The sequence below is a fragment of the Xyrauchen texanus genome, chromosome 3 (assembly GCF_025860055.1).
Source record: "Xyrauchen texanus isolate HMW12.3.18 chromosome 3, RBS_HiC_50CHRs, whole genome shotgun sequence".
Lineage (NCBI taxonomy): Eukaryota > Metazoa > Chordata > Actinopteri > Cypriniformes > Catostomidae > Xyrauchen > Xyrauchen texanus.
Window position 1 is genome coordinate 42,212,656 of NC_068278.1, and position 14,703 is coordinate 42,227,358.

Below are 14,703 nucleotides of genomic sequence, written 5' to 3' on the forward strand. Positions count from 1 at the left end.
TAATTGGTCAATTAAGAGTTTGACTCTTAGATGATTTTATTCACGTTACAAATAAAGAAACAGTATTTTACATTTTACAAATAATAAACAGACAGTGCATTTAATATATCCTTGAGTCAGATAAAGCCACTTTGTCAGTAGAAAGTGCACCAATTGCTGCTGTCACTGGGTGTCAGCCCCCCTGTGATCAGGAGAATGAGGTCCACAAACCACCAGATACCAAGACCCCCCAGAGTAAGCAGCTTTCCCACTGCAGTCCCAGTATGTCCAAGACAGAATCGATCAACCCCGAAACATCCCAGGAAAAATGAGTACAGTAGGGTGGTAATGAAGTAGTGTCCGGTGTATCTTAAATATAAAAAAGGAGGACATTTAACATAAATAAACTGTATAACATATAGCAAAGAAGGAATAGAGCTGCATTAATCACATTGTTGACAATTAGAATAAATTATGGGATTTTTAAGTATGTATTTAGAATAAAGCTTATGAAGCGATACAGCTGTATGAACAGATGGTCAGTTATTTTAGGACCTACAGTAGCAAGAAAAAAAATACCTTAATTTATCTTCATCAAAGTTATAATAATGAACAAACACAATCTGTTTGAACAAATAACACATCAATTATATTTGTTCTTGAACATATTAAATGCATAGCTCAAACATTCACAGTGTAGGTTGGAAAAAGTATGCAAAGCCCTAGGCTAATAACATCAACAAACGCTAATTAGAGTCAGGTGTTGGCAAACTTGGCATCCAATTAATGAAACGAGATTGGAGGTGTGGGTTAGAGCTACTTTGACTTATAAAAGTCAAGTGTTCAGTATTAATCAGTCTTAATGCATCGTTTCCCCATTTGAATCTTGTGCGCAAGATGTCTGTTTACATAAGCACAGCTAAGAGCACACCTGACACTGCTACATTGTGCAGTTCACACAGTTTAAACAAAACAGGAGAAAAAGCAGTGATGTAGAAATTGTGCACATTGGTTCTTGCGTGTATTGTCACTATTTTTGCTAAATGTGTGAAAGTGATTTGAGAACGAGTCAGTCTTCCACGCCCCCTTACAATACCTTTGCACCCTTCTTAACATTGTGTGTCTAATCCACAGCTAGCAGAAATGCTTGGTTGAGGTTACTGCTGGAGGATCGAGCAGTTATTAAGCACTGTGAATATTTAATGGGATGCGTTCAATAAAGACATGAAATATATTAATTGTTTGTGTGTTGCTAGCTTAAACACACAGTGTTTGACTATATTTGTGACTTTGATGAAAATGACATCACATTTTATAAATAATTAATTCAGAAAATCAGCTAATTCCAAAGGGTTCACATAATCTTTCTTGCCAATGTATACAATATTTGCATTGTGCATTTCTCCAATATTTATGAATGTTTCAGGCTCAGTGATATGGCTCCAAAAATACTCGAGTTTGACTGCCCTCTTGTGGTAACAAAATAAAAACAAATCTGACTATAATTATAAATTGATTATTATATTTTATAATTATAAATGAATTACCATTAGCATGTGCGTGAATGATCAGTAAAACGTATCATGTTCTGTTTCACTTACTTAATACAAGGCTCATTGCCTCTGAGAAACTCCCTGGGTCCAGCGCACTCTATATCATCTAGCGCTGAACACAAAACCAGGGTATGGTTCACATCTTTGTACACTTGACCTCCGAACTACAACAAAATGCAAGTTGTGAGTTACTGGATAAGCATAGACTGAAAGAAAAAGTTTCAAAACATAATTTGGTACTGAACCTGCACTTATGACCATGTCTATTCGGTGGACTGTAACTTAGCTTTCCCAAAAACAAAAAGGTTTTAAATCTCTTTACCTTCACACATCCATAGCCCAATTCCTGAAAGGCAGAGACATTTCCCCCATGATCAACTGGATCTTGACAGAATATGAATTCCTCTGGTCTAAAAAAAAAAATAAATAAATAAATATATATATATATATATTAATAATCTCACAAATTATCTTAAAACACCAAGTCTGTACCAAATACTTCACAGGGGATACCAGGGCTAGTTGTCACACAGGGAAGTTGTCAAAAGGGCTATATCTCAGTAACAATAAGATTTGGAGACAAAAGTCTAATTGTGCAAATGTGTGCTTTCTCTAACAGAGAAAGCACACATTTCAAATAATTCTAAGATTGTCATATTTTTTCAAATAAATCCATGAAAATCAGGTTTATATTTATACATTGTATTAAATCTAATATTAACAATGTTTTGATATTTTTAAGATATCTTTATTTTCTGTTTGTTGTTTAGTGAATCGTTTCATGCCTCATAAGTGTTTTAATTTAGCTGAAAAGCCTATGTTTAATGGTGTGTTCCATTTTGACAACTTATAGTGTGATAACATGCCCTATTTGGGGCAAGTTGTCATAAAAAGCCAACGTGTGTGGATTGAATGCAAGTATATATATTTTTCTGGCCAACTGACAATAAATAACAAACATGCTCTGAGAAATACTGCAGTTAAAAGTGTAACAACTAGCTCCAGTCACTCCCTACTAAGTGAAAACTCAGTTAACCCTAAATCAGGCAACGTGCACCACAAGATTCATACTCTTAAGTTTCTTATAGGGGGTATGAGAAAGAGATTCTCACCCAATCTTGTTATCATTTATCATAGTTGGGTCTGTTTTGAGTATGTGGGTCAGATGACTTGGTTCCTTCTCGAGGGACTCAAGCTGCGTAATCACTATTGGGACACGCTCTGAGTGTCATGTGATCTAAAGCCCTTATACAATCACTATACAATTTATTGACTGATGGAACATAGTGACGCCACCAGGGAGCTACGTATTAAGCTCCATAAAGGTGCTCGCTTCATGCCATTGAGTCAGATTTTCTGTTCTTCAGTGCACAATTCTGTCTAAGCCTGTGTTTGTTCCAATGACTGTTGTTTATACAGCATAAATATCAGAGCAATTTAATTTGGATCCTTTTTTACTAAACGTTACAGGGGTCTGATGGGGGCAGCTGTGCTTTTCAAGGCTCGCAATTTCCCACGAGGCATTATCCCCTCTTGTTCCAGTTCCACGGCCTCCAAATTTGGATCTCAGTGTGCGGGAGCCGTTTGGGCATTTTTGTCTTGGTGTCTGAGAAGTTGGAGTGGAAGGGAAAGCGGTTTCTTCTTTGCATTTGTAGCACTCCCCCTGAGGGACTGTGGCTCGGCGGCCATATTCTGACGATCAAAGCATGCAAAAGAGATACCACGCACGCCTTGAGCCATCAACATTAAAACGCTGTATAGAGAATTCATCATCTGTAGGTAAGGAATAAATTTGCCCTATGTCCTTCTTGCCTTTTTCTTTGTCATTCTGGGAGCACGCACATGAATAAGGCAATGGAGGAGTGGCCTCTGCCTTTCTCTCTCTCTCTCCCATCCCCGTTCGAAGTACACGGCTCATGGCGTAGGGCAGGGGTGAGGAACCTTTTTTCCATTAAGGGCCATTTGAGTAAATACGATATTATTTGCGGGCCATACAATTGCTTGCAATTTCTGATTGTGGGTTGAAATTAATGTACACATTCCGTCACATGCTCACACACCAAAAACACGAAAAGGTCTGTCAATTATACAATATTTTGTGTTGTTATCATTTAAATGTATTTTTAAACATTATTTGGAAGGATTTCTTTTTTCAGGTTAACTGAATCAAGGCCATTTTTTGCTTTTGAAATTATTTCTCAGATGGCCTTGCGGGCCGGGTAAAATGGTCTCGGGGGCCTTATATGGCCCTGAGGCCTGACGTTCCCCACCCCTGGCGTAGGGGATCATGCAGGGACTGGTGAACCCGGCCACAGAGTGAGGGGGCTGGAAAAAGATAATATTCCCCAGCGGAGTGATGGAAAACCAATGCGTGGAGTGTATCGTCTGTGCCACTATTCCTTCTATCAGGCTGATAGAATCTATCAAGATTCTATCAGGAGGTGCGATGTATTTTATCTCGTTTTCTTAATCTTTCGCCTGCTCGTGGACCACATGGGCATTCTGGCAAGACAAGAGCACTGCGATCCCTGCTCAGTTTTTCGGTGGAGGCATGAATGTTGCCCTTTTCAGTCAGCTGTTTGATCTACACATGATAGATTTGCAGTCCAACCAAGCGCATCGCGTAAAGCAGTGGTTCCAAATTTTTACAGTGGCGTACCCCTCCAAACATTCAACATCCATTCATGTACCCTCTCTAATGCATAGATAACATTTACACAAGGCATTTTGAAAATAGGTATATTTAACACAATTATCTTTGTAAAACAACCTTATATTAAACGTTATATTTCAGCATGTTTTGTTTTTCCATGTTATATTAATCATATACATATTGAATAAATGGCTTACTGACTGAGATGGGTATGCTAGATATGATATAAATGCATAACTTGAAAACTCCCCCCTCATCATGTCACGGTCTGCATCATTGCAAGTACAGCATTGCTGACCGACTTGAAGCATTGCGGGTAAGAAGCTTTGCAATTGCGCTGTCAGCTCAAGGTGCTTTTTATGTCACATTGGACACTATTATCAAGGTTGAGTTAATTTGCTGAAAAAACATCATGCAACAATGTAAAAATAGGTCTCTAGTGAGCAAGCAAATGTGAGTGAAATGTACTGCATGTGAATGTGGAAAAATATTTAGCCACACCGGATGTCAGACTCCTGTCATCAAAGCTTATGAACTTATACCATCAGAATCAAAACTCCCTATGCATCTAACCTTAAATACAAATTACATTTTAAACTGCGAAAAAAAAAAAACAATAAACAGACTACAAAACTAAAATTGTGGACGACTGCCATGTGCAAGACTGGACACACAGGTTTATTTTACTTGCTATTGATATAGAAATAGAGAAATAGATCTACACACAAGCCTATAGGCTTGCTGTGTCTTAAAGGATGAGCCTCCATTCAGTGAGTGAAACTGGACTGCATAAATGTATCAGTTTCTCTCCTATCTTCCCTTCAGTCAATATCGGAATGAGTTTGCAGTTGTACGTGCTTTGTATGTCCAACAACCAGAATCTGGTTCGGTTTTCTCCGTAGCTTGCCGGGGAGTGAAAAAAAAAAAACCTGCTTCATGAATTCAGCCTCTGTCTCCATGACCAAGTGTCTCAACATATGCGGAACAGAATTCGATGTTCATCAAGGCACAAGTGTATGCAAAGGCACACAGTGAACATTGTATCCCCATAAGAATGCCTGGGCCGCTGTGCCAGCCTGCTTGATTATCAATTCTCCTCACGTTTGCATTCCTCATCATTTCTATGTTAGGGAAGATGGTTTATCTGGTGTCCTCTGCTGTAAATACATTCAGAGTGGCCAGCCCTTATAATTGCCTGATTTAATTTGGCTTTTGTCTCCATGGCCAAAGGTTTTGAGACATGCATAAAAGAATTTGATGTGCACAAAACAAAAATTTCCCCAATGTGCATACATTTTTCCCTGTTCAAAATACCAGGGAAAGGTTTATTCTATCAGCATCCCATTTTTCATGCCTGAATACAATAAAGGCAAAGCAATATCAAATCATCCACAACCAGCCTCGGTATTAAGGAGCAAAGATACTCTCTGCTGTGCCACTCGTTCAGGGGCAACAGCCAAAAATAAGTCAAGTGCACCATCTAGTGGTTTAATCCCTCTGTCTGCCAGTCTGTCGGCCTGGCAGCAGCTGAAGGGCATTTAGAACTGGGTACTTCGAACGATAAAGCTTTGCGCATTCTGTTGGGACGGGTGTGTCGCCAAAAGTTATAACGACAGACATATCCTCCACGGGTTGGGGCGCTCTGTATGAGGGGCGACCAGCCTACAGGGTTTTAATGGGCCAGCAGCAATGTTGGCACATAAAGATAATAGACATCTTCTAGAGATGCTCACGATGCTGCTGGCATTAAAAGTTTTCCTCCCAGACATTTAGGACAGCCATGTCCTTATCCGGTTGGACAACAGGACGATGGTGTCCTACATCAATCACCAGGAAGGGTGCGCTCTCATGCCATGCTAAGGCTGGCATGGCGCATTCTTCTGGGGGCACGGGATAATGTGTTGTCTCTACGAGCTGAATACGTTCTGGGCTGGTTGAATTTGGGGGGTGGATCTCCTGCCCAGATGGGGCTTGATGCCTGGAGAATGGACATTACAGATTGTGTAACAAATGTGGAGAAGATTCGGCAGAGTGGATGTGGATCTGTTTGCTTCGAGCGAGACTTCACATTGTCCCCTCTGGTTTTTTCCCCCTTGCCCCCCTGCACTGCTGGGCATCGATGCGTTGGTGCATTAGTGGCTGAAAACATGTCTTTACATGTCTACTGCATGCAGTTCCGCAGAGAGTTCGAGAGGATCAGGTTCGGCTTTTGTTAGTGGTGCCGTATTGGCCAATACGGCCCCTTAACGGGGCAATCTTTTGAATGATGGTTTATCTCCTGCGGTGTTTGATACATTCTGAATGCTAGAGATCCATCAACCAGGAAGCTTTAAACATTCAAGTGGAGTATTTTTTTGTACAGGATCCAGTTTACTACCCTGTCGGTACAGTGCTGGAATTTTTGCAAGAGTGTTTTGGGGCTGGGGTGTCCCTGGCAAAGCTTAAAGTCTATGTTGCCACTATAGTGGCTGAACAAGCGCTTATTAATGGAGTGTTTGTCAGTGGACATTCTCTTGTCTTATTTTATGCGTGGCATACAAAGTCTTAGACCTTTTCGCCCTGTTGCATTCCCTTAGGGGATTTATCTGTTGCTTTTGAGGTGCTCTAGGGAGCCTGATTAAGCCCCTGGCAACAGTTGCTGATAAGATTCTACATCCTTTCGCTCACAGTTTATTCATTTTTAGGCTCTCTGTCCTCCCTCATTTGAGTTGGAGGAGCATGAAAGGTTACATTGCCCAGTTAGGGTGCAGTGTAATACTGCCATACTCTCTAGTAGCTGCATAGGCTCGTGCTTTCCTGCAGAAAATCTGACACAATGGAGCAAAGCAAGCACCTTTATGGAGCTCTTGACTTAGCCAATAAATTGGCGTGGTTGAATATAAGGGATTCAGACCACGTGACACTCAGGGTGTGTCCCCATAGCGATTACGCAGCGACTCGTCCCTCTCAGGGAACCAGGGTTACGCTTCACATAACCGAGATGTTTTCCGTGATCCTTAAATTAGACAGACCAAAAAAAACAACATAGTGCAGGACATGCTGACTTTGTGATAATTAATTTTACTTTTAAAACAGCAAATATTAATTGAAAATATTTTCTTATAATGAGGAAGAATAAAATTAAGTCATATGTTGTTCTTGCTTTTATTTAGCACATTTTGAATTGTGCCACGTTGCCAGATTTAGGGTGAAAAGTGTTAATCCACAATATTACACATTTATCACTACACATGTCATACATGCAACCTTAAAGCTACATTCTCAGTTTAGTTACACACAGTGCTATGTATCAACATATTACATGTAATTTGGATTATGAAATCAGATTACAAAAAATCAAGTACTTGTAAATGGATTAAATTACATTTTGAAATATTTGAATTCAGACAACAGTTACTTTTTTATGGATTACATGATTACATATTAAGGCAACAGCAGTAAATTGATAGTAATTTATTGATTACCCTAATCATTCTCTTTTTTTTTATTCTAAATCAGCATACTGCTGATTTACCAAGCAACATCATTGCTGATTTTATGGTCATTCATTTTATAATCATTTTATGTTGATTTTATGAAAAATAAATGTTTCTATTGTTTTATGCACTTAAAATTAACTTGATGTCTCAAGTGTTTTGAATTATAAACTTTGGCCATGCACTGTCATTGCTGTTAGATTTAATGCTTACTGGATGTTAATCCATGTAATGTTTAATGCACTTTTTAAACATGTCATTAAGAGCTCTTTTTGAGAGGCTCTTTTATTTGTCATAAAGAATGGAATACATTTTCTAATTGTATTTTATTGTTAAAATTATACAAGGTTGTCCTACTCAAATGCACGTGACATTAAATATAATTCGGTTGGAAGTAATCAGATTACATTTACCTTACTACGGAAACGTATCCTGGGAGATACAACTCATAAAATCCAAAATATATCAAATATATAAAAAATTCCTTAGATATGTTTGTCCAAATTATATAAAAAGTGACATGGAATTATTTTTGGCTGATAATTTTCCACTCTTGCGGGTTAAACTCGGCGTTGTTTACACAAAACAGGGTACATGCATCAGCAAATGGGGACGTTAACTTACAGGTATCGACAAAGGACGACTGGTGATGGAGGGCTGTATTCATATTGTTCCGTATGATTTGATGTTTCTGTCGGTATAACACTGTCCGTCACATTTTCTTCAGGTGGTTCGCTATACAGAATTGATTTGCTGGTCGTCACTCTGTTTCCGGGTGGCTCGGTTGAGTTTTGAGAATGAATCCCATTCAGACACTGTAAAAGCAGCACTGTGAGGAGCAACAAGAACTGCCCGCATAGTAAAATGTAACTGACCGAAATCTGCGGCATGGCGATAATCTTCTGATATTTCAGCACAGCAGTGAGGCAGAACGGCTAAATGATCTTCCAGCTAATGCAGGAGATTTCTGCTACCGAGCCCTGGTTTTAGATTTAAATATGTAAATGCAAGTCGACATATTACTGGTGGTTTTTATTAGATGAAGTGCATTCTACGTTACGCATTGAGACCGAACATATACCATATGACACTACTTAAAACACACAAACAAGTAGCGGAGCTTTTCAGAAAACCGTTTAGGTGGCGCATAGCGTTTACGTCATTATCACCAGAGCGTACGTCACTTGATATACATTTTTAAGCCTCATTCATAGCATCTTTACAGAAATGTATTGTTTTCTGTATCCTGTGCAATAATTCATCTCAATAACTATAATGATAAGAAACTTGTGTATGTATTACGTTATGTTATAATAAAACCCCCTCCCCACCAAACGCCAATCTTATTGCTCCATCATGAATTACTTGTTTAAGGACGACCTCTTGTGGTAAAATTAAGTTGTGTAATCGTGTTGCTTCGAACAGATTGAAAATGAACGAAATGTTCTTGTTAAACAAGAATTTATGACAGATATACCAGTAAAAAACAGCAAACTTGACACTTAATTTAAGTTTATAATAGTTATTAACTGTTCATTTATAGTCCTAAATTAGTTTTGATTGATTGATTGATTGATTAATTAACTAAATTAGTTATTTTAAACTAAGAAAGAACAATATATTTAAAGCATTTACTAATCTTGTTCAGTGTTAGTTACAACATTTACTAATATTTTTTTTTTTTAAATCAAAAGTTGTATTAGTTAACAATAGTTAATGTCCCCTAGACTACATTACATTGACAGAATGTTTAAATGACGAGTTTGTTTTGGAATGTTCATATTTTCAAACTCAAAACTTAAACAGAAGCCTTCAATCTATTGTAAGATGCTCTCTTTTTTCTTTCTTTCTTAATGTTAAACCTGTAAAAATGTCTAACTTCAAGCATTTAAAAGTTTTTTTCACACCAACATTATAGTTTGTCTCGACAAACTTTACGTATAGTTTAATCAGTACTTTAAACCACACAGTCAAATATTAATATTTTCTAACACCTAATGCAGTTATAGCAATGCATAGTATAATAAACGTTTTTGTTCGACCTTGGGAATTGGCCATTCCAAATTGGGAGGAAAGAGGATAAAATAAAATAATAATAATAATAATAATAATAATAATAATAAAATATCCTTAAATATGTGGGCCTCAGAGCTTATTCAAGGCCCCCTTAACAGGTTCATGTGACTATGAGGGCCCCCAGGGGGAATCTCTTAGGGAATTTACTCCCCCTGGTTGTAAGGTTAAAGAGTTGCTCTGAAAATTTCATTGGAAACAGGAGGCAAAAGGGTATAAGAATGCTGGGGGCCCTCATCGTCACAGGGACCTGTTAAGGGGGCCCTTGCATAAGATCTGAGGCCCACATACTTAAGGATATATTATTATTTTATTCCTTTTCACCCAATTTGGAATGCCCAATTCCCACTACTTAGTAGGTTCTTGTGATGGTTACTCACCTCAGTCACAAGTCTCTGCTTCTGAGACCATTAATCAATGCATCTTATCACGTGGCTCATTTTGCAAGACACTGCGGAGACTCCCAGCATGTGGAGGCTCATGCTATTCTCCATGATCCATGCACAAATTACCACGTACCCCACTGAGAGCGAGAACCACTAATCGTGACCACGAGGAGGTTACCCCATGTGACTCTACACTCCCTAGCAACCTGGCCATTTTGGTTGCTTAGGAGACCTGGTTGGTCACTCAGCACACCCTGGATTTGAACTCACGAGTCCAGGGGTGGTAGTCAGCATTACTCGCTGAGCTACCCAGGCCCATTTAAGCATATATAAACATTTGTGTTCAAGGTCTGGGATGAAAGAACTTGCAGTCCAATTGTTTTTGGAGTACTGTTAGATTTATTATACTTTAAATATTATATAATATATGTTAACATTACTTATTTATATATTACTCAAATTTATGTAGGACTACATACACTTAAAATACAATTTAAAGTTTAACATATTTCAATTTATTTAATTAATAATGTAACTATTCAATTTAAAAGGAATTTTGTAATGAAATTAAAATGCCTAAATCAAGAAAAGAAAGTAGGCAAATAAATTGTGTAATAACTTAAATAAGATGTAGATTAGTTACATGATTAGGCTAACTATCTACAAACAATGTTGCAATAAATTAATGTGTACCAATTTTAAACATTAAAAAAAATAGAGGATAGAAAAAACATTGTATAAAATGTATAATTTATTTAATGGTTGTTCTGCAACTCTTTTACTAATTGTATTCATTGTTCACACCTTTACAAAGCAGATACAGATTAATGAATAAATAGTATATATTAATGTTTAATCCAGATCTTTGACTGTTAAATACCATAGATTTACAATGCACATCATCTCTGCCTTATTTAGTTTTTTATTGAATATGGTTGAATATGTCTCTGTTCCTGTATAGACTCTACAGATCCCGACATAGTGTGTTTTGATCATGATCATGTTGTGATGTAACCACAGGTGATCCAGGAGCTGCAGTAACAGCATGCTTGTTTTTATCAGTTTCACAATCTGATGAGGTTTGTGACATTTTTCGGCCATGCGCCCACATTGGTAGAGGGTAGGTTCTGCATTGAGGTCGGTAGCTCACATTGAGAATATTAGGATGGTGAACCTGGTATGATACCCCAGAGGAGTTGGAAGAAGATGTGGCCATGTAATTCTGTGGATAAGGTAAGATACTTCCATGTGCCCAAACAAGCACACCCTGTAAAAAGGTCAAGCAATCAAATAATTCATTTTAATACATTTTCTTGTTATAATTTACATGTATGTTAAGGGCAATAAAACCGCCACATTTTAGTTTGTAGGCTTTCAAATAGGCTTTCATTTAAAAGCCAGGTCAAAACTAAGGCTAGCTTTGAGCCCAACATATTGTTCCACATTTAAGGCACTCTTAGTAGTATCTAAACCAAATAACAGTGAAGAACAGTGATCAGTGGTTCCTACCTGAGAGGTTATTCTATGCTTCTGAAAGCTGGGTGATAAATCTGGCATACCAATGGGTCCTTGTTGTGAGGATGAGACTCCTGAGGTGTAACCTTGGCCCTCCTCTTCCTTCGACTTTCTGAATAGCCAAGGACCTGTTGCTTCAGATGCCAAAAGTGGTTCGGTTCCAGCATAATTAAACTGACATAAATTTGACAAGAAATGTGGTGGCATACTCAGAGAATGTATTAGGCCTGGTGTAGGGACGTAATAGTGCCGAGAGAGCAAACCCTCAGTCTCATCTGCTTTAAACTTGTGTTGTTGTCCATTTCTGTTTTCAAATGGTTCATTTTCAGCACTCTCCTCACCAAGCTTTTCCCTGTTATTGATTTCTACATTCCTATCTTTATGTTTGTCCACTTTTGATTCGTTCTTTGGTTCCTGTACTGTTGTTGAGATTTCTCTGGAACTTTGGTCATCCGTGGAAACTGAGTTCTTGGCTTCTCCATTCCTCTCCTCTTCTCCATCTTCATCAAGGTTACTCTCATTAGCATCTGTAAAGTACATATCTCATAAGTTTGTTAGGAACAGTAACATTAAAATGTATAAGAGGACAAAGAAGAACAAAAAGCATACTTCTAAAAAACATAAATAATCATATTTAGTTCAAACTAGTTTACAATGAAATACCTGTTGAGGTTGATGTCACGATATTGGGTTCTTGAATTAAGTAATTCGAGGAACTTTGGTCCGCCAATACGATTCTTTTTTTCGGTTCCATATCTTCACAGCACTGATTCAACATTTTTTTCCTAAATATCGGGAAATGTTCAAGTCAGTGGGCATTACATGAAATCTCTTAAGACCTATGTTTAGGAACTTTGGAAGAGAAAACACATTTGACAAAAATGTTTCTGACCTTTTCTCTCGTCTCCCATTCCCGGTATCACGGAATCCTTTCGCAAATGGATTATTATCGATTTTCAGCTGAGTTATCTGTCATTCAAAGAAAAAGAAAAAAAAATGTAGTTACCTACTGAACAATTCCCAACACATAAGAAATGTGTTAACTTCATACACGTAAGAAATGAGTTAACTTCATACAACATGTTGTATGAAGCAAACACATTTCTTATGTGTTGGGAATTGTTTAGTGGGTAACTGTAGGCCTATGTGCTTTGAGTTTGATCAACTTCTATGGGCTAATGACATTTAGACACGTTGTTCACATTTTTCTGAAACATCCATCAACTGATATAGGTCACACATATATATAGTTCAGTTGGTTAGAAACATTAGCCATTTCTTGTTTCCCCCCCACACATAGCCTATTTATTATTCCATTCAGATAAATTGGGGATTCACCAATGTAACATTTAAATCGATAAGTTTGCTCACCTTTTCATTTTGGTATGCTGTCACAGCGATGAATTCTGTCTCTGGAAACACATAGGTTTTGAATGTACTGTAAGGAAGTTTGAGGACGTCGTTGGCTCGAACAATATGAAACCTCAGCTGATATTTATGCATGGAGTTTAAAATTGTCTGCAAATCCACAGCAAAAATAATAAGAAACCATAATGAATTTATATAGTATATAGTATAATAGTTTTTATTTAATACATTTTTGTTAACATAATTAAGTCAATTTCTCATAATAATATGGATACATATAGGTTATAAAATAGGCTGCTTCTAAATACAAAAAAATGTACTTTAATGCAACTGAGTTTCTTTTCAAAGTGGCTACTTGTTGAAAGCTCGACCATAAATCAAGAATCACGTCAACGATATTAAACCACTCACAAATCCATGTTTGTCAGATATATTGTTCGTCAGTTTCAGTTTATGAAAGGTCACAATTTTGGACATCCATTGCTCCCCGGTTGCAGGACTGTCTGGATGGACGTACATTCGCTTCGGCATTTCTGGATCGGCCTTGCCAGCCACCATCCAGCGGGAGTTGTGAAACTTGTATCTGTAGTCATCAGCCGCGACTACATCCATTAGCAGCATGTACCTCGCGTTTCTGTCAAATCCGCTGCAGCGCACTTTGAATGCTGGAAACATTCGCCTCAAAGAAGCACAACAAATGTTTTAATACTGTCACCACAATAAATAAATACATATGCACAGTGTACAAGAAAGTGTGATGGCTGAATGCGTAAAGGCGCGTTTTCATAAGACTGGCGCGATCTCGCGCATTTCAAAATAACAATTGTAATTGTAACACAGTCCTCGAATAGTCTAGTTCTTACCTTCCAGACTTTGTTATGACCATCTCTGTGCCGCTTTTGTGAAACTGGCCCCACAGTTCCTTGCCTTCCAGGTGAACGACGGGGTCAACCTCACTTGCCAGTTGGGAATCTCTAGCCTCCACAGGGAGCTGAGTAGGAGACGCCGTTTCTTTGAGTGCCAAGCGAATGGGGTTAGGGAACACGTTCGCAAACTGTTGCTTCCCGTATCCAACCGGGAATAACTGAGACTGCTGTCCAAGCATCGAATTGATTGTGAAGTCAGAGGGACCGGCAGGTAAAAAGTGGTGGTGCATTCTCTCAACTTGCGCAGCAGTCTATCTGTGAAGTTATTTTATAATGAGAAAATAAAATATCACTCCATGCCCACATTGTATGCAATCATTCTATTCAATAGTCTTCGGCATTCGCCCATATTGCAGTAGCTAAATCATGCTACTTTTAGTGTGTACGACACTTGGCATTTTAACCTCCTCACCACGTTGTCAGTTTTTGAGTCAGTCACCCATTTTTATGGTTGTATTTCTTTGTCCTGTTGAGTGCTAGAAACTCAACTGCAGAGTCAATAGAGGTTGTTTTATTGGGTCTCTTGCGCAAAGATGAACCCTGAGGACCTCATGCTACACTCGCCGGATTTCCAGACAGCATGATGGTCTGTGGTCGGTATGGGAGAGTATGTTTGAAGTCTTGTGTTTCTGATTGGCTCAGTGGACACATCTAAACCAATTGTGTTTCATAAGGGCGTGGTAGGCTACATTGATTTTTCTAAGAAACAACTGCAAAAAAAAGATTTCATACAAACTAAGCATCAGCTGTCCAGATTGTAATGTTGCTTATGTT

General features: G+C 38.2%; 2 protein-coding genes across 2 annotated transcripts; both read right to left on the reverse strand.

The window, feature by feature from the left end:
- Nucleotides 1–10: 10 nt before the first annotated feature.
- On the reverse strand, nucleotides 11–8,808 carry tm2d2 (TM2 domain containing 2). Its single transcript, XM_052108199.1, has 4 exons — nucleotides 8,286–8,808; nucleotides 1,855–1,942; nucleotides 1,581–1,696; nucleotides 11–348 (listed from the first exon to the last, which is right to left on the reverse strand). The coding sequence occupies exons 1-4, from the start codon at nucleotides 8,549–8,551 to the stop codon at nucleotides 135–137; spliced, it is 684 nt and encodes a 227-aa protein (XP_051964159.1). The 5' UTR covers nucleotides 8,552–8,808; the 3' UTR covers nucleotides 11–134.
- Nucleotides 8,809–11,084: 2,276 nt separating this feature from the next.
- Nucleotides 11,085–14,123, reverse strand: tbx3b (T-box transcription factor 3b). The gene is made up of 7 exons (XM_052111767.1): nucleotides 13,867–14,123; nucleotides 13,415–13,682; nucleotides 13,007–13,153; nucleotides 12,528–12,604; nucleotides 12,299–12,420; nucleotides 11,630–12,162; nucleotides 11,085–11,387 (listed from the first exon to the last, which is right to left on the reverse strand). Exons 1-7 carry the CDS (start codon nucleotides 14,106–14,108, stop codon nucleotides 11,085–11,087), a joined length of 1,692 nt encoding a protein of 563 aa, XP_051967727.1. The 5' UTR covers nucleotides 14,109–14,123.
- Between the last annotated feature and the right edge of the window lie 580 nt (nucleotides 14,124–14,703).